The sequence below is a fragment of the Corvus cornix genome, chromosome 1 (assembly GCF_000738735.6).
Source record: "Corvus cornix cornix isolate S_Up_H32 chromosome 1, ASM73873v5, whole genome shotgun sequence".
In the NCBI taxonomy this organism is placed as follows: Eukaryota; Metazoa; Chordata; class Aves; order Passeriformes; family Corvidae; genus Corvus; species Corvus cornix.
The window spans coordinates 76,760,186-76,780,267 of record NC_046332.1 but is presented as its reverse complement, the minus strand read 5'-3'; the positions used below and the strand labels follow the sequence as shown (position 1 = coordinate 76,780,267).

General features: G+C 38.3%; 1 protein-coding gene across 2 annotated transcripts in view; it reads left to right on the top strand.

Moving 5' to 3' along the window:
• Window positions 1-20,082, top strand: part of ABCC4 (ATP binding cassette subfamily C member 4) — a 146,426-nt gene that overhangs the window by 20,964 nt on the left and 105,380 nt on the right. For both annotated transcript variants that reach the window (XM_039556857.1, XM_039556795.1), the window contains exons 6-13: window positions 1,129-1,292; window positions 5,375-5,500; window positions 8,185-8,434; window positions 10,050-10,154; window positions 14,203-14,292; window positions 14,637-14,828; window positions 16,347-16,441; window positions 16,551-16,637. In XM_039556857.1, coding sequence (XP_039412791.1) covers window positions 1,129-1,292; window positions 5,375-5,500; window positions 8,185-8,434; window positions 10,050-10,154; window positions 14,203-14,292; window positions 14,637-14,828; window positions 16,347-16,441; window positions 16,551-16,637 — 1,109 coding nt within the window. The remainder of the gene's footprint in view (window positions 1-1,128; window positions 1,293-5,374; window positions 5,501-8,184; window positions 8,435-10,049; window positions 10,155-14,202; window positions 14,293-14,636; window positions 14,829-16,346; window positions 16,442-16,550; window positions 16,638-20,082) is intronic.

Here is a 20,082-nt window from a genome sequence, read left to right as displayed (position 1 = left end):
TAAAACTGGTGATTAAATGTTTCTAATGAACATTTCTTTTAGTTGTTTGTTAAACGTAGAATGTTTTGTGTTGGAAGGGACCTTAAAGATCCAGCCTCCTGCCATGGGCAGGGACACCTTCCACTAGCAGGTTGCTCATAACCCCATCCCGCCTGACCTTGAACACTGCCAGGGATGGGGCATCCACAGCTTCTCTGCACCACGTTCCAGTGCCTCACCACCCTCACAGTAAAGAATTTCTTCCTAATATCTAACGTAAACCTATCCTCTTTGAATTTAAAGCTGTTCTCCCTTGTCCTATCACTACATGCCCTTTTCAAAGGTCCTCTCCAGCTTTCTTAGAGGCCCCCGTTAGGTACTGGAAGGTGCTGTAAGGTCTCCCCAGAGCCTTCTCTTCTGCAGGCTGAACAACCCCAACTCTCTCAGTCTCTCCTGAAAGGAGAGGTGCTGCAGCTCTCTGGTTATCTCTGTGGCCCTCCTCTGGATGTGCTCCAGTAGATCTGTGTCCATCAGAGCTGGATGCAGTACTCCAGACAGGGAGAATCCCCTCCTCACCCTGCTGGCCACGCTGCTTCTGATGCAGCCCAGGATATGTTTGGCTTTCTGGGCTGCAAGCTCACAATGACATCTCATGTTGAACTTCTCATCCACCAACACCCCAAGTCCTTCTCCCCAGAACTGTTCTCAGACCATTTTTCGCCCAGCCTGTATTTGTGTTTTGGATTACCACAATCCAGGTGCAGGACCTTATGCTTGACCTTGTTGAACTTCATGGGGGTCACATGGGCCTACCTCTCAAGCCTCCTCTGAATGGCATAATATGAATAAATATATTCTCTTAAATTATGGGAAGAAAAGTAGTTTCCCCCCTCCCCCCTTAGATATTTTCCTGCTGTTTTTCTAAGCTCAAAGAAATGTTGGTGCATGAACATAAAAAAATAATCTGCGTGGTAATTTGCTTACCTTCTGTACACCTCGATGTATGTTTACATCTCTGAATCTGGTACAGAATTCTCACTGGATGCTTGAGTACTTGCCCCAGGCAGAAATACTTCCTAAATGTTACTAGGGGTTTAATTTGTTAGCTAAGATGAGAAGCTAATTTTTGGTTCTGAACTATTTGTTTAGGTAACAATTTTCTTGCATTTCTTGTGGGCTGGACCACTTCAAGCTGTAGCAGTAACAGTACTTCTCTGGATGGAAATAGGCCCATCATGTCTTGCTGGAATGGCTGTTCTGATTATTCTTCTTCCTGTGCAGACCTGCATTGGGAGGCTTTTTTCTTCCCTCAGGTAAGGCTGGGTGTTTTGGGTTGTAGCTGTTTTCTGTGCTGGATTTTAATATGTGCATATTGGGTGGAGGCAGAGTATCAGCTTGTGTCTGGTGATATTTTCTGCAGTGTCTTTTATCTTTCCTAATGTTTTTTATAGTTGCTAATGTGAGATGTCTGAATTCCAGATCATAGACTTGAAGTGATCTGTCTTTCAAACATGCTGAAAATATCTGCTACTCATTAGCTATCCAGTATGTTAAAAGAGTCTTGACTACTTCTGTAGCTACCTTGCTGTAGATCTTGGCATAGAATTGTGAAACTTGAGCTTTGCCTTCCTGCAGTGATTCTTAGGGAGTGGTTACTCCAAAGGTGGTGAGCTCTGTTCTGTGTGACTTACTGGGGTGATACAGGAGTTGCAGCAGAACACTCTGCAAGTTTCTTGTTCAAAGATCTTGCTCTCCATGACTATTATGCAGAGAGAAAAAAGGGGAAGGAAATGAGAGAGAAGGCTAGAAAAAAATTTATTGTGATGGTTTTGATGCCAGCTATGAGGTTTCCAGCTGCAAGGTTCTAGGCTGTGGAGATAAGAGTTTGCGGTAATTTTCCATTATCAGGCAAATTTAGTTTGTTTTTCTGTAACTTTGTGCTAAAAAAACCCAACGAGACTTGCCTCTGATGGGATTGTTGAGGCAAGTTCTTGCATCCATGTTTTCTGTTTCTTGTGTAATTAGCCATGCTTGACTTATGACTTTATAAAAGGCTTTTGCATGTAATTGGAAATATTTTTGTGTTCTTTACTCTGTACACATATGCTTAGGAGCGTTAGGCATCTTTCTTTGCATCTTTTGTCGAATGGGTTCCTTTTAGCTCTTTGGATAAGTAGAATTTCTTTTAGTGAGTTACTGTTTTCTTTTTGAAGTTGTATTTCAAGATAAGTTTTCTAGATATACTGAGCCTGGCATTGCCATTGCATGGCCAGATATGAAGAGAAAGCTGAGAATTATAAAATGAAAACAACTTGTAGACCTCTTTTATTTGTAACCACTGTGGTAGTCTTCAGTCATTATATTCATGTGCTGTTTCTCAAATAATGTTCAAGGGCTGTTTCTCAAGTAGTGATCCATTCAGAGTTCTCTGTCAAATTCTAAGGGCTTTTCTTTTTACGATAAAGCCTGTTTGTAGAACATTTACCATATGTTCTTAGCTGTTTATTTTCACTGCATGTGCAGTATGCACACATAAGTATCAAGCTGCTTCAGTGTTGTTTTTCATTAGTTCTAAGTTTTTGAGGTTTGAGTCAATAGTCAGAATACTTAATGCTTACCTAGTGCCTTATCCATGGTGGCAGGCCTTAATATCCTAGTTTTACAGATGGGAAACTGAGGCACAAAGAGATTAAAGACTTGTTCAGGATCAGACAATACGGTGACAAAATTCTCTTTCTTGAAGGTATTTATTTAAAAAATTAATTAGTGGCAATGTAACAGTGTTTGAGGTTTTTTACCCATTCAGTAACAGCCACTTGTTTGGATGCAGTGCAATGGAAAGAATTTGTTAACTAGAAAAACTTCTGCTTGTCTCCATGTGCACAGATCTTTTTATTTGTGGACAGAAATGTGCAATGAAAAGAAGGAGTTAATGGTAAAACTGGAATAGATTTTAGCTCTGTAATGATGAGTATGTTCACATGGAAATTGCTGGGAATCTGCATGGATTTAAGGAAATCAGCCTCTGAAGAAGTAATTTAAGGATTAAAGCTTTTGCTAAAATCCAAGCATGCTTGGTGTGGCAGCTAATTTGCGCTATTATTCAGCGTTGTTCTTGTGACTCAGGCTTGTAAACATGCATGCATACCAGTTCATGATGCAGCCATTGGCTTCAGTGCTCTGGGAGTTTGCAGGTATGGATTTGGTACCCTGTGGAATAGTATCCACTGTACTCTGCAGGATTGCTTTTACTTCCACAAGTACAGTAAGTTTTGCAAAAATACACGTGACCTAATACATTATTTTGAGAAACAGTTCAATTATTGGACTGAGGACCATTTTATATGTATGTTGTTCACAAGAGCTGAACCTGCTCTGCTCTGCACTGCACTGCTTAGTCATGCAACTGTAGTACTGTTATTTAAAGTCCTTTTTCTTGAAGATAAAAACTGTCTTAACTGTTGTGTCAGACATAATTAAAACCCACCAAATACACCTCATGAAAGCAAAAAGGGATTTTGCAGCTTGCTTATTTAGAATGGTTTTTAGTATCACAGAGGGGACTTCTCAGACAGTTGAAGAATTTTCAGGTCCTTTCTTATTGCACTCTTGACATGCTACGTGGGCATGAATTGGACTGATGTGTTTGTATTCTGAACTTAATATTTTTAAAACTGGGGACGGCTTTCTCTGCTGTAAGTTACCATCAATGCACTGGATGTCTGTGTACTTGAAGCCACTATACAGTATCACTGAGCCCGTGGCTTCTGGTATGTCCATACAAAATACGCTTATTGCAAAGTAGGGGAGTGTAACTTAAAAAAAAACCAAACAAAAAAACCACTCCGCCCAGCCTCTTGAGCATTTTAAAGCAATTTGAAACAGGATGGTTACTATGGTGACATTTCATCAAGAAAACTGAAAAATTGGTTTTTGAGAACTACAGCCTTTTTTGATTCACACTATTTTAAAAAAAGAAACCTCTGTTAACTGTATTATTCATCTTCTACCTTCTGTTGTGTGGAGACCAAGCCTGGAAGTTAGGTGACTTTCAAGATTGTAGGTGAGAATTGTTTGCTGCTGCAGAGACATGAACAACACATGTTAAATTTTGCCTTCTGCAGTGGTGGTGTGTGTATGGGGAAGAAATGATGAGCTCTTACATTCTTTAAGGAATTATTTTTGTGTTACTATTTCTTTTTGAAAAAGGAAAAGATGAAGTAGCAAAGATAATCTCGTTCCATGTTGGTATGGTTGGTTTAAGTTATTTTCCTCAGTGTTAATAAGAATCCTTGATTGCACTAGGGCCAAGTTTCTAAATGCCTTTTTTCAGTTCCCTTGTATAAATGTTTTTTAATACCCTGCTTCAGCCATCCTAACATTTATGGAATGCTGGTGCTGAAAAGTTTTTTTACAATGGTGAGTGGGTGCTTGAAATTCTTTCAACTTGTGTTCTTTAAATATGGTGATTTCTTCCAGTGTATCAGAGAGATCTTACAGGGGACAGGTTAAGCTGAGAAAGCCCAGTCACCCCTTCTAAAAAGATTTGATTTTTTTTTTAATGATCTCTGAATCTTAACTTTCATTGGTATATGCAAAAATAAGTAATTTAGCAGGTAAAGGTATGTTTTAGCAAAATAAGGTCTACCATAGCTCTCTGTGTAATAGAATTGTAGTAGGATCTATTAGCATGATTTATGCATTCATTATGTGGCTTCTAACTTCCAATGCTTTTTTCCTGATCAAAATTGTGACTTTATTATTTTATTATATATTTTTTCCATTTTTTCATCAGTGCAAACATAATGTGGAACTAAACCAGATGTATTTAAGTTAGTGTTAATTACAATTAATGTTTAAATAACATTTATTTTTTTAAAGAAACCATATCTAGATTATCTAATAAATTACAGCTCATGTACTAAGTAGTCTCTGCTTCAGCTACAGTTAATCCTAAAAAGTCACAAATGAGGCCAGTTTCTTTAACAACATCAGAAGAGCCTTATGACAAGAGTGGTTGTTTTGGCATTTTGAAATCTTTTTAAAGTAATTTTCTGATTTTTGTTTCATTTTGAATGTAATAGTTGTGAATGTTTTCATTTGTGGCCTTTTGGATACACAGATACGTTGTTTAAGTATACTCTGTGTTTGCACAAACTGAGATGTATTTCTGAGCACTGAATCAACTCTCAGTTCCCTGAGAACCAGGAACACCAACATACCAAGTCTGTCTGCTGTGTGCCAGCTTTAAGATACTGGTCTTCAGGAAAACCCTTTAATGCAATTACAGTAATGTAAATTGTCTTTACAAGTAGAAGCAAAAACTTCATAAATATGTGATCGTGAATTGTCTTCTTTAGGGAATCTAAGAATTTTTCCTTTGTCCTACTTTCAGAAGCAAGACAGCTGCCTTAACAGATGTCAGGATTAGGACCATGAATGAAGTGATAAGTGGTATGAAGATAATAAAGATGTATGCTTGGGAAAAATCATTTGCAGAACTTGTGAATGGTTTAAGAAGGTAATCCCGGAAAGATACAGCTTGGTGTATGACCAGTGTCATTTTCTATGTTTTACATGTGAATAAGTGCTTTATTTTGTGCTTTAAAATGCAGTTTACTTGCACTTTCTGAGCTTTTTTTTCTTTTTTTGTTTAAATTTTATATAGCAAGAGTATAGGAATGACGATACATTCTAAGGGAATAAAACATTAAAAAACCGTCCAAACTTTGATAATTCTGGCTTTTCTTATGCTTCCTCTAACAATTGTATTTAAAATAAGCAACTAACTCAGCTGTAGCAAAGGTAGAAGGGAAAAGCAGATCAGAAATTCCCTTGGTATTCAACTGGCAAGGCCAGCTGAGTTTGGTATCCTAAGACATTTCATTTCAGAGGTCCATCGACGTCAGATTAAAAGTTATTAATAAATTTGATTTTCAGTCAGTATTTGCCTTTCACGTGACACTGTAACAGCATTCGTTGCTAAAGGATAAATATAGGAGTTCGGGTGCATATTTCTCATAATCTAATTTTCATGTCGTTTCCCTCTCCACCATATGAATAGAACGTGGTTATCCTGCTGCAGATTATCTGACTTTTTTGTTTTAAATGTTTTATTTTGGAAATAGTTTTCTTTAAAGGAATTTTTTTCCTTTACATCCATGTGCAGGCTTGCAAACTTGCAAATGTTCCCTGAGATGTTTCTTCCCATGCACATAATTGTTTCCTCTGTTGGGTTATAGGATCCTGTGCTGATTGAATGTTTATGACTGATGGGAAGCTTTTCTGTCTTGCATGGAGCCAGAGAGGGTATTTCTTTATTGAAAGCTTCCTCAGTGGGTGTATTCACATCACTAAATTTTAGATTCCAAGTTCAACACCTCATTAGGATTAGAGGCTTCCTTTTTAATGTTGGAAAGAAATAAGATCTTCCAGAACACATCTTAAGCCCTCTTCCCTTTCTTTAAATGTGTCGTGGAAAACTGTAGTTAAAAGTCTTAAATTTAGCCAGGTGATTTATTGTCCAGTATTTCCACGCTGGCCCTTGATGCCATCTGAACTCCTGCACTGCTCTTTTTTCTTGTGTCTGTCCGTATTAGTTTCCTTTTATGTAAGTTTGTGCCTCGAGACAGTGTAATATATTGTATGCAGCCTGCAGGTAGGCTGTAATTTATCTGGTATTTATGGAGAGTAGCACAAAAAACTTGCCGATTATCCACAGATAAAGAGAGGATTATTAAGGATTATTAAAGGGTGGGAAAAGAGTTTCATCCAGGGTTATGGAAGTAATTGAATTAGACCCAATTCAAATAGTTTACATACAAATGTTCCTTCTCTGTACTCTGGAGGAGATCAGAGATTGTGAACCCTTAAGCTGAAAAAATAAGCCTTTGAAACTTTTAAAAGTCTGTTGGTTCAGCCAGTTGGCAAGTATAGTGGGAAAGTTGGTCACTTAATTTACTTCAAATTGTATAATCACAACTTGAGTTTCTAATCTTAATGTATAGTTCCAAGTGGTAGGTGATCAGCATTATTAAGATTTTCCCTAAGAATTGTCAGAATATTTGGAAAGAGAAATTAGGAATTGTGTAAGGATTTGGTATTTGATAGTATTAAGTAGACAAAGGTAGAATATATGGAGAAGGAGTAAGTTGTTGTGACTCTCTTGATAAAGAAAAATTATTATTTTCATGAGGAGGTAAGCCTGCTAGCATCCACATTGTAAGATGATAGTGCAGTTACATTTTGAGGCTTGGACTTGATGAGTCATTTAGAAGTGAAAACTGCAATTTAACTGAAATGGAAATTGAGAACAAACACATCAGCTGCTTTTCAGTTGCTGGAGGGAGACTTATGTGTCTGTACAGTACTTCAATCACTATTTAGCTTGGGCAATGACTGGCAGAACAATTGGTCTCACAGATCAGTATTTTCTTGATTTATGAACCAGAATTCCCAGAGCAAAAGAGGCCAGGAGCAGGGTCCAAATTGGGAAGGATTTAGACTGAGATGAAAGGAAATACGCTAAATCCTGTGATACAGCTTGAGGAGCAGCAGCTGAATTATGGCAGATACTTGGGCTGTGGGCAAACTCTTGATCTTCTGGAAATTGCCCTGGTTTTTTTCAGCTTCAGAGTATGTGTTGGTCTTGTCATGAGTTTTGTGACTGAACTCTACTGGATTTTGATATTGGAAGGATAAGGAGTTTGTGGGTGCTTGGCCTTTATACAGGGGTTTTTTTTCCTCTTTGCTATTGCATGCAACCAAAAAATATTTGAAGCAGATTAGAATCTGAAGTAAAATATTAGTTTAACCAGAGAAGAAGAAAATAGTACCTTAGTCTTCTGTCTCCGAAAAATAATTATTTTCTATAGCTATTAAGATATTAAATATAATGAATTTCTCTTCTCAATTTCCAAGCCTCTTAAATTCTGGTTGGTGTTTTTTTTGTTTGGTTGGGGGTTTGTTTTGTTTTGTTTTTGTGGGTTTTTTATTGTTGTTGTTGTTGGTTGTTTTTGGTTTTGTTTTGTTATTTACCATGTAACATGTTTTCTTCACAGTTGTTTACATATGAGCCGGGGTGGTGCAAGGGGAGGAGAAAGGCTATGAAAATAAAATCCTGAGAGGGGGTTTCCCTCATCCTATTGTTGAAGGTAGCAGTAGTGGGAGAGATTGATGTGATTTGTTTATGTTTTGCATTTTTAGGAAGGAGATTGCCATGGTTATGAAAAGCTCCTATCTTCGAGGACTGAACTTAGCTTCATTCTTTGTGGCAAGCAAAATAACAGTGTTCATGACTTTCATGGCATATGTACTACTTGGCAACGTTATCTCAGCGAGGCGGGTGTTTGTGGCAGTGTCCCTGTACGGGGCAGTGAGACTCACAGTGACCCTGTTCTTCCCTGCGGCTGTTGAGAGAGTGTCCGAGTCAGTGATCAGCATCCGGCGGATCAAGGTAGCGTTATTGACTGGGAGCGTGTGTGGATGTCTTCTCTTACTCTGCCCTTGTTTTAACGTCGCTGACAAATGTGGCCTTATTGTGGTTTTGCACTTAAAATAACCTGTTTTGGGAACAGAACATGTTGGTGTGAATGCAGGTACAAAAAACAGGACATGCACTGTAGGGTAGGCTGAGATGTAGGAGAAAAGTGTGCGTGGCAAGGAGGTGGTGTAGACGTTTCTGAAGTAAGAGGAACGTGTGTACAGATACGCAGGCATGCTGGGATTGGGGTTTGAAGAACGAAGTAGGCAGATGAGAGCTGTAGGATTCGTATTTCCCACTGCACTACCCTGTCATCTGTGGAGGACAGGTGTGAGCACTAGCTTTTGTCTTGTGGCTGCTTTCAGTACTGGAGTGAAGACTCAAATTCAGTAAGAATGAGCATTGGTAGTGCCGATGTTTGGTGCTAACAGAACAAGAAGAGTGTCTTGTACAGTATGGACTGCTGTGTTAAAATGCTTGACTTTTCATCACTCTCTGTGACAATACCTGCTGTCTGGAGTCTGAGCAGTACCTCTGTGCCTGTAAAAGCCTAGCAGTACTCTCCCTGCCCTCCCATGGCTCCTGACATCCTCCTCCTGCTTCCTCGTAGTTACTGCTTTCTGTAAGTCTTCAGCAGCTATCTCACATCTGCAAGCTCTTAGCTAAGTACTTGTTAACTAGTCTTGGCTTCTATGATTAAGACCTTCCTTCTCTTCCCAGAATATTGTTTGCTGCTGCCTATTTAAGGTCTTCACTTTTGACTCTGAGTCAAAGCATGATAGAATTTTTTTGGGTTTTGTCATAAAATTGTGGTAGCTGTTATCCTTGAAAGTTTTCTGTGGAAATAGCCCCTTTCCTTTCTGAATGTGTTTGGGCTATTTATAATCCAGCATCAGGCAAGGTGTGGTAGATGTGTGGCTGTGGAACAAAGTGCATGCTTATGCAAATTGAAGGAAGGGTTTGCTGACTGGGATGTAATGTAGAATAGAAGTTCAGCAGTGAAAGTGCAGTGAGCCAGTTATGCAGATGTTAGCAGGTTTCTTTTTTGGTTAATGTCCTGGACTTTAAAATGAGGAAATGTTCAGATAGTGTGCTGTCTTCTATTGGTCACTTGAAGAAGGCTTACTAGAGACAGTGGACAGCTGCTTACTGTGTCCTCATCATTCTTCCAATGAAATAACATAAGCCTTTGCCATCAAAGCAATGGAATGAGAAAGTGTTGCAATGAGGGTTTCACCTCTTTTGTATGGGTAGAGGAAGTTAAACAATTTAAAAGTTGTTAGCGATTTAAGGAAAAGACAGGATAGGTTCTTAAGGTCCATTTCTTTCTGGAATTCTTTATTGAACAGGTGGTTGTTAGAGTCCTTTCCTATTAAATCTGCACTTTTGGAGGCTTTTGGGAGGGAGAGCTAGCTAGTTAGAAGTACGCTGTTGTAGTTGTCCATTGCTTTGGAAATGTAATTCTTTGATCAGTTTGTGATTGTTTTTTCCAACCCCATAATTAATGTTCTGTATGCTGCTTTCAAAAAACGTGTTTCCATTCTCAGTCTCACATTAGGCAATATCCTCTGCTTTTCTTTCATTGCAGAACTTTCTGATGCTTGATGAAGTCTTGCACTTCAAGCCACAACTGCATGGCAGTAATGAAAATATCATTCTCCATGTCCAAGATTTGACTTGCTATTGGGATAAGGTAAATGTTCTTAAATATTAAGTATATTGGTGCTGCTGGCATTTGAAGTCTAAAATGCAGTGTGGGTATGTATAGTGTGCTGATATTTTGTACTCCATCCTTTGTGTATGAGAATCCTTTCAGTATGTTTAGCTAACTCTGTAGAATAGTACTGAAAACTCTATCAAGTGCATCTTAGAAGTAGCTATTCCTTAATAGTACACTAAATGAAAACCTTTGTATTTCTATGGGAAAATATGTCCGGTTATTAAGCGGCACTGTAGTATGGCTGAGGTACTTAAATTGGAATTAAGGACAGACAGCACAGCAAGGTGGGCCTTATCGTGTGGGGTTTTTTTCTGTGAACTGAGTGCTTGATCAGTCCACTAGTCTAGAACCAGTACAATATTACACTTCTTACAACAGATTTGAAAGCTTTAGAGACACATCAGCATGTATTTGTTGCTCCGTATTTTGAGACTGTTCAGCTGCACATTTTTTTCTGCTTAAAGTGCACCAAACTCGCCAAAATGGCTAGAAAAAGGGACAGTAAACAGGTGATAAATTTATTTTGTATCACTTTTATGTAAGAAAGGCAAAGGTTGACTGTTTCTGTTTTCAGACTTTAATTGATATGGTAAGCAGCAATTTGTGACGAATTGTTGGTGCTATTACAACCTGCCAGTATCCTCACACAAGAGAGACTTCAGTCTCCATTATAAGTGCTGGAAGCTCTAAAAATGACTTTTGCATATAAATAATTTGCATGCAAATAAGACATCATATATTTCCCTTTCTAAACCCTGTTCCCCTCCCTGTGCTGTGTCCCTAGGAAGATCAGGTGTGAAAACATATGTGAGGATCTACCTACTGCTACTCTGCTGCAAAAGAAAATGGCTATTTTATGCGGCTTTACATTCTCAGAGTTCTCTGTGACAATAATATTTCTGAGGCATTGACCAAGTTTTTAAAAATGAATTGATATGAAAGACTTGATTTGAATACATTCTAATGCAAAATACAATGTATTGCTTAATCTTCGTTTTCTTCTCAAACTGACTTTGGTACCACCATTAACAATTTATAGGAAATGGTTGCATAATGTGCCCATAAAACATCTTTTTTTTTTTTCCATGACTTGTTTATATTGCATAAAGCAGGGTAGCATGACTGGAATTACTGGTTTCCTTTCAATTAAAAAAAAACCCCAAACCAACAAGGCATCCACAAAACTGTTAATGTAACTTTCATTTTGATATTTAATTGCAGTGTGCATGGGAGAAGAACAGTTCTCTCAGAACTGTTAAGATCTGCTCCCAAAGTTTCTCTTACATACTCTTACAATGATGCAAAATAATTTTATAGAATTGCTCACTGAAAAAGGTGATAAGTTCTGATAGAGACGAGTTATGAAAGGAATAATATAAATATGTTATCCTTTGTCTAGTAGCAGGCCTAGCTTGCTACTCAAGACACTTCGGATGTCTGTACAGACACTGTACAGCTGGATGATAATTTTTTTAATTTATAGAGACTGTGTGCCAAAAGTGATATTTAAAAAACCAGCCAACAAGCAGCCCACGAATCCAAAATCACTTGAAGTAAAAAAAGGATTATTAGCTACACTTTCAGGAAAACAACCTAACATGGTGTATTGCAATTTCTCAAAAGATAAACAAAACCAATTAATTCCTGGTCACACTCTTGTTTCACTAAGGCAAGTATTATCTTGAGTACCACAGTCTAGTCTGATACCAGCATGGAACTAGAATTTCTTCAGTACAGCTTTTTACTGGTGTTTCTTGAGTTTACAGAACAGTCTGTCTGCTCAGCTGAGCAACTTCAGATTTAAAATTTCAGCATTTGAACAGAGGCCAAATTTGCTGCCCCTGGAAGGATCATTCTTGTGTCCTCTTGTCCTTGCGTTCTCTGCCTGTTGCCTCCCTTATGCTGGTTGTTAATGCTGGTTTGTATGGCCTTGTGGTGAAGCAGTTTGGAGGAATAAAGCAATAGAAAATGAATCACTTTTAATGAGATTAATTCTGATAGCTGAATCCCATGAACAACCTTGGTGTAATGAGTTGTCAGGTGAACTTAGCTGCCATATTAGTCTTTGCTCTAATTTAAGTGCCTCAGTTTAGTGCCTAAAAATAGGTGTGATGAATTCAGGACAAATTGTCTTTAATTATAAGGAATGCTATTTTGCAAAAATATCATGCCCCTTAGGTGCGTGTGGCTGTGCTGTTTGCTTGAATTACTATTTTTGTGTTGGCTCCGTGATACCTTCCAGTACTGCTTTAATATATAATATGGCAATAATAGTTAAAAAACTTAAAAAAAAAAAATTCTGTAATGTTTTTTGGCTCTTACTTTATATTTTTTAAAAAATTCTGATGTGGGAGGAAATGTCTTTGCACTTCTGTGAGTACAGAAGCACAACCTCAAGAGGTCTGAAGAAGGGCCTGTGTGTCTGAAAGCTTATTTATTTTTTCCATGTAGACACTGTTTTAGTAAGAGATATTTTCTGTTCCTGCAAACTCCGTATTAAAAAAAGAAAATCTTTGGCTGCCGTAAGTTGGTAGAGTTCTCCCGACCTTAGCACTAGGTGAGCACCTGAGCTGTGTACTCTGGACAGAGGAGTCAACTTCGGGGTGAAATGCTGGTTCTGGTTGGGGAGGGTGGTGGGATTGTGCGGGGGGAAAAGGAAAAAAGTGCCACCCGTTGATGCCACCTTGTGGAAATTCACAGTAGCGGCGGCAGTGGTTTAGCAGAGCTGCACAAGGAGCCCGAGTTCAGCTTCTTGCAGTGTGAGGATCTCATGAGAGCCCTGCGGTGCTTCCGTGAGCTCTGGCAGTGGGGCTGCCTGCCTGGGGTTTCTCCTGTCACGAGTGAGCACGTGTGTGCTATCCCGGCTATCCCAGCTGTTGTAGATGTGGATGGATACTGGACTTCTGTTTCTTCCCAAATAATTTGAAATGAATTGCAGGCTTCCTCCTTTTGCAGTCCCAGAACTTTTTTGTCTTGTGTCACCTTTTGTATGGAGTTAGGTGGTGGCCTCTTCAGCCGCTTGAACTTCAAAAGGTGGCTGGAGATTTTAAGGTATTCTTAACTGTGCTGTTCTGTTTTTGGAACTTAAGGCTGGGTTTTCGTTTGGTCCTTTAACCGGAGTACTAGTTTGGGGATTTTTTAATGTGTGTATTTTACTGTTTGCATTTTAGTGTCAGTCATGCTTAGTGCAGGCAAAGATGCATGTAAAGGCAGATTCTGTTACAAAGGTGTTTTGCTTTAATGAGAGGGAGCTGCACCAGGTCCTTAGAAATGGCTGTTTAGCATAGCTGTTAAAGACATGAGCATCCTTTCTTTCCACAAGTAGGCATTTCTGCAACTGTGATAAAGAGGTGCAAAATATGTTGGGAAATAAGCTCATATGTAACATAAAGGATAGACATACTGGGAAGTAATATTAAACAGACAATCCTAGGGTAGTGTATTTTCACACAGCCCACTACATCATCCACGAGAAGTCTGTGAGAACACCCAGCATACAAGATGAGGTTCTGTAAAATCAAATGTCAATTTTTGTGGTTTTACTTTGGATAGAGCCTTGACTAGAGCAGACATAGTCCTGGCTTTCCTGAGGCTCTGAGAGCCTCAGCCCTCCATTTGTCTGTGTGCTCGGAGTCACTGAGCGTGTCGTGCTGGGGCTGGGAACACTGGTGTGGTGGCCAGCACAGAGCTCGTGTTTCCCAGGATGCTACCCCCGGTATGTGGGCTCTGAGGAAGCACTGCTTCTGCTGCCTGTGGCCTCCTTATTCCTTGAACGCTGCCTTGAATGCCTCCTTATTCCTTGAATGCTGTTTTATCTGTGTTGCATGTTTGTGGTGGAGGATGAGGGTCTTCCAAAAGTGTGAATTACTGAAGAGGCAAAAACTATATGCCTGACAGTATGGTGGGCCTATGGACTGGTGGTTTATAGTGATGTATGCACATTGTTTTCTGTTTCTAAATATTTATTTTGATGGTTTATATTTCATTACTGAGAAATCCTAACTTTTTCTCAAATCCACAGAGTTCAGAAACCCCAGCACTTCAACAAATTTCGTTTACTGTCAGACGAGGGGAATTACTGGCTGTGATTGGTCCTGTGGGAGCTGGAAAAGTAAGTCTTAATAATAATTTCATAAGGCTTTTGAGTCTATTATATGTGAAAACTAGAAACCTGAAAATGTACAGTTCCTTTATGTGTATAGTCACACATTCCACATTCAAGACAGGCCGATGGCCGTCTGGTTGGGGAGGAGATGGTGTGGAGTTAAACTTTAGTACTTTGTATGTTGCTTCAAGACTGCATGAAAAGGGTTCTAGTGCTTTTCTACTGTTAGCAGTAGTTTGAGTAACAGGGTGAAATAGGCCATTGTGCCAGTAAACACTGCTCAATCTCTGTGATGTCTTTAATGCAACCAAACTTCTAATTTTAATTTTTTTTTTTTAAATCTTTTCCAGTCTTCGCTCTTAAGTGCCGTGCTTGGTGAACTGCCTACAGACAAAGGTTTGATAAATGTTACTGGAAGAATTGCCTATGTTTCTCAGCAGCCTTGGGTGTTTTCTGGCACTGTAAGAAGTAATATACTGTTTGACAAGGAATACGAGAAAGAAAAATACGAAAAAGTTTTGAAAGTTTGTGCTCTTAAGAAGGTAAGGCTTTCTCTTTGTGTATTTTCTTTCCAAGATGGTTATTTTTATTTTAGTGTTCTTTCAGACCTGTGGTACGTGCTGTGATGTAAAATATATGGGATTGATAGTTATTAGTAGCATGTGAAATAATTCTGTTGCTTGTAAAAAACACGTGTAATTGTTTTTGCCATCCCTGTGTAAGCATCATCTTCTAATTCCAAAAACTTCCACTAAGGGGAGGTATAGCTTATGGGAAGCACTGACAAATTTGGGAAAAGATGTTCCCTATTATTTCATAATTACATTTTAGCCCTTTTCACGTGTATTATGGTAGGGGTATGTGCAAATGCAATAAGAGGCAGAAAACAAATGATCAAGCTAGCACTCTTTGTGACTTCCATTTTTTAAATAGCCTATATGCTTTCCTTTTAAATAAATGTCATGTCTGCTGTGTGTTATGCATTGCCAACAGCTATCAAAAGAACCTTAGGGCTATATACTGGAGAACTTGCTAAACCCAAGTATTTTAATGAAAAAATATATTTGAAAGGTTTGTGTGCAAAGGAGTTTGTGACATGAGATACAGAAGAGGATTAAGCCAGATTTGTCAAGAAACAGACATTTTGCTTGGCAGCTAAAAAGGTTTTGTGCAGCATGTTACGGTATTTCTGTCAGCAGCAACACAGGTGAAAAGCAGATGGTTACTGTAATGAACATTTTTTGCAGGTTTTTATACTTGACAGATAGAGTTTTAGTATCTCCTGCTGATATTCAGTCATGCTGTTGTCTAAACTTAAGGTTTTAATGACTTTAAAAGACAGCAAACAGCATTAAAAAAATCCCCACTTCATATTTGATGGTAGATTTGCTTTCATAGTTTTCTTGCAAATTTATGTGTCTTATAAAAGCTGTGAATAAGCTTTCAGAATATGCTTTGTAGCTTAATGTAAAACTTCTGTATTTCCTGAATAGGAAATACAGTAATATGACATGGAACGCTGTGTAATTCTGTTGTCTTATCCACATTCCTGAGCTCCCAAATTAACCAAATCTGTGTGCATGTCTGTAGTTATTTCTTTTGAATACATTGCAGTAAGAATAAAAACAATGCAGTTTTTAGGGACATTGGCAAGATAATTTACCGATAATAGTTCAGTTTTTATTTTTTGTGACAGCTAATTTTGTTGTAATAAAAATGAATACATTTACTGTTAGACTTTTTAGTATTTTATTTGATTTTCTGAATTGCCAGTAGATAATCCTTTTAAGACTAAGGATAGTAGTGCACTTTCTTCTGGCCAAGTTGTAGAAAAAGTGAACTTTAGGATCTCATCTATTTTTTCTGCTTTCTCAATTACTGCTGAAAGTATGGAATCATAAAGTAACTGCAGATATTACGTTGGTGTGAAACCATGTATTTTAATGTGATATGTTAATACTTTTCAAATAAGTAAATGTTATGTTGAAACAGCTTTGTTGGTCTTTGAAGTTAAAATGATTTAAAAATACATATTTTTATCTGTTCTTTCATGTTCACAGGACTTGGAATTGTTAGCAAATGGTGACCTGACAGTAATAGGAGATCGTGGAGCTACTCTGAGCGGGGGACAGAAGGCCCGTGTAAATCTGGCCAGGCTAGTGGTTTTTTTTGCTGTTTCTAAAATTTATAAATTGTCAGACTTCAGTGACTAAAGTAAACTAATGTAAGACTTCGTGATACTGACATTTCTTTAAACCTTTTAGAGCTGTGTATCAAGATGCAGACATCTATCTTTTGGATGATCCACTGAGTGCAGTAGATGCTGAAGTCGGAAGACATTTGTTTGAAAAGTATGTTACTGCTTTATTTTCATTTAAAACACGATTGTTATATTGTAATTCCTTGTAGAAAAGCTTGAGAAAGCATTTCTGGGGAGATGGATTTTATCACAAAATGTAGTACATTCACTTTCTGATTCGTTTTTCCCCATTCTATGTTATTGAAAGATAGAGGGGTTTTTTTCCCCCTCCGTGTTTTGTGGATTTTGTTCTTTATTTTTAAAAGCCCTGTAAAAATCTGTTCTGAAGATATTATAAGTAGAATTATTCTTAAAGTAATATATGCCATTTTCTTGAGGAGAATGTCGAATACATACATGAGTGTGGGGGTTTATGAATAATGGGGTTTATGAATATTAGTACTGAGTGAAAAATAAAATGAGGTGGGATTTTAAATCGCTTCTTAGTTTGCTACAACTTCACTTGCTAGTAATAAGCACTTAATTCAAGTGGTTGAAGGAAAGGACAGAACTGTCTTAGATTGTTGAATAATTTTTCTTTTTCTTTGAATGGTTGAAATTTCACTTGGGCAGGTGAAACAGGGCATGTGGCCTGCAGAGTAGACTGCAGAGAGCAAAAATAGAGGGAAAAGAGAGTGTACAAGTTTACTTTGTAAGAGAGGGATTCTGGACCTTCCTCCATTCCCAAAGAAAGAGGAGAGTGTTCATTACAAGTCAGGTTCCCTTCTTGGTGAGTTTCTTCATCTCCATCTCTCTGAAACTGCCAAATCTAAGGCACATAGGTGAGCATGAGAATAATCTGGTTAGTCCCAGCCAGTATTTTGTCCTTGCTTTTTCACAGCTTGCTACTCTCTATTTTAAGAGGCATGATTTAGAATTTGTTAGAAGGAAAAACATCCATTGATAGAATTCAGTGGTCTTTGGTTCAGGTGTTCAGTAAATGCATTTTGTTTAGCATACTTGAATCCTTTGAATTCCACACTCCAAATACATGAATTAATTTGGTTTTACTGTTGTTCCTTCCTAGGTAATCATAAAAACTTGCAGAAGTCTTGTAGAGATGTTCACACAAATTGTGTTGAGTAGCAGTGGCATGCACATTATTTTTTCTCCATACAGGGAAGCTTTTAGTATCTAAATTTGAAAATTGTACGTCCTGTTGATGTTTGCAGTTTCAAATCTGGACTCTCTGAAACCCCCTTAATGTTTTGCTTTATTTTATCCATTTCTTTGAAAGGCTACTGTTTGTTTCCATCAGCTAGTATGGAGTAAGGGTTTTATGATGCATAGGTTTTATGTTCATTTTTCCCCTGCCACGTCTGATAGATGGAGTTCACCACCTCTGTAGTTCACATATGCTATCAAATTCCTTTAATGCCTATTGAAGCTTTCGAGGCTTCAGGTGCTGCTCTTCTATTTCTGCACAAGATCTCTCTGCAACTCCAGCATCTGTATCAGTGCCTGAGTTCTGAAGGTGCACCCACCTGAGCTGTTAACCTGTCTCTCCCTGAAGTCTTAAGGTCTCTTCATGAAGAGGGAAACAGGAAAGTACCGTGATGCCTTGTGAAGGAGGTCAGGCTGCCTCTTCAGCTTATTCTGCTTTTCATGTGAGCTGTGACATTGGCAGCATCTGCATTCTACTGCAAAACTGGAAGTGTGGATTTTTGCATGTGCAAAACCACAAAGGAGATAGAAGCCATTGCTCTGGGAGCATAGCATGTGTTTTGCTGATAAATGTGTGAAGATGAGGAGGAATAAGGAGGTTATCTCAGAGAATTTGAAACTCAGAGAAGTAGCTGGGGTTTTTTCTGTACTTTTATTTTTTCTCCCCAACTCCAGATCAGATTAAGCAAAACACATAAAAGTAGAATGAAAGCATTTTTTTGAGAATCGACTGGGCGGAGTAGTAGTGGGAAGGAAAACTGAGCAATGCCTTCCTGCACAAGTTTTTAAGGGAGGGTTTTTTATGAACAGAAGTTGTCTTCTGAGGCCTTCATGGAAGCTGTAAAGGTGCTGGGGGTAGTGGGGAGAGCGTTATGTTCAGTAAGTTGCTTTGAAAAACAAGGCAAGGCATGTACTTTATTGCTTCCTGAATAGTGCTAGAAATGTGGAGAAGACAGAGAGCACTTGGGCAAGAATGATTTCTTAGAACATGGTGCTGAGGAATGTCCAAAACACCACTTCATGCAGGCTGCCCCCCCAGGAGTCCAAACCGCGAGGCTTAAAACAATGGGCGAGATGGAAGAAACAGGGGATTTTTTAATGAGAATCTGAAGTGGATATTGTTCAGTTCACTCGCTGTTTTTTTTCTTGTAGTTTTATATTAAAGTTGAAATTTTTTTGCAAGTGTCTGGTCTATGTGTTTACATCAAAGGTATGTCCCGAGTAATTCCCCAAAGCTGTGGTATGTGGATGGCTGGTTCATTACATTTGCTGGTTTTCTGTGTTCTATTCAGCTACTGCAGTAAGCAGTTTAAAATACATAAATGCTTTTCAAATGAGAAAGAATGCAAGTAGCACAGCTCCAGTGGGAAAACAGACCATGATATTATTAATAAGGGATTGTGGCTCTTAAGAATTTCTTTGTGATACAGACAAGTTGTTCTGTGGATGATGGAGCAGATAAAGCCAGTTTTTCAATTAATTCCTTTTTCCTGGTCAGATTCCTTGGGACCTAGGGAGGTATAAACTGAAGATTTCCTTTTTTTTTTTGTTATTTGTTGCCCTTTTTCCTGTGAGTTCTCTTGATAGTTAATAGTAGGCATGCTTCAGCCTTTTTCCAGTGGGGGGTTGCCAGTATAGTTATATGGTTTTTTACATATTTGTATGTGGATGTGAAAATATGCCTTTATTTTATATTTATTTAAATAAAAATAGCTTTTAGTTAGCTTTTAAGAAATCCTATATTTTGAGGCCTCTAGTTTCAAAATGAGGGATAGCCATCACAGATCCAGTAGCACATTTCTTTGTATGGTGAAGTTTGGAACAGTTTTTAAGAAAATCATTCAGTTGCACTTGGATCCCAAGGAATTTCCTACTCTCTCTGTTTATCTATTTTTTGCTATAGATGATATGGTGTCAGATCACCTTTAGATAGAAACTAAATTGTGTCCCACCAGTGGTATTGACTCAAAAATCATGTTTTTAAGAGTGAGATTTATATTTCATCAGTCTATTGAAGCATACCTTTCCCTAGGTATTATTCCTTCCCTTGTATCTTTTCCAGTCACAGGAACTGTGTGCCAGTCTCAGTTGATGATCAGCCTGATTTCTTTCTCCCCTGCTCTGTGCTTGTGAGAGTAGACAGAGTTGCAGGACAGTTTAGGAATCTTTTAAAATCAGACCTAAAGTTGTGATAGTTCTTGGGAGTGGTATGCACAGATGTATCATTCCTAGTATCAGGCAGAATTCATATAGGAAAAGTTCACAAAGATCTACTTGAACACCAAGATCTCTGGCTCAAACAATTCCTAGTATATGGACTCTGGAAGCTGGAA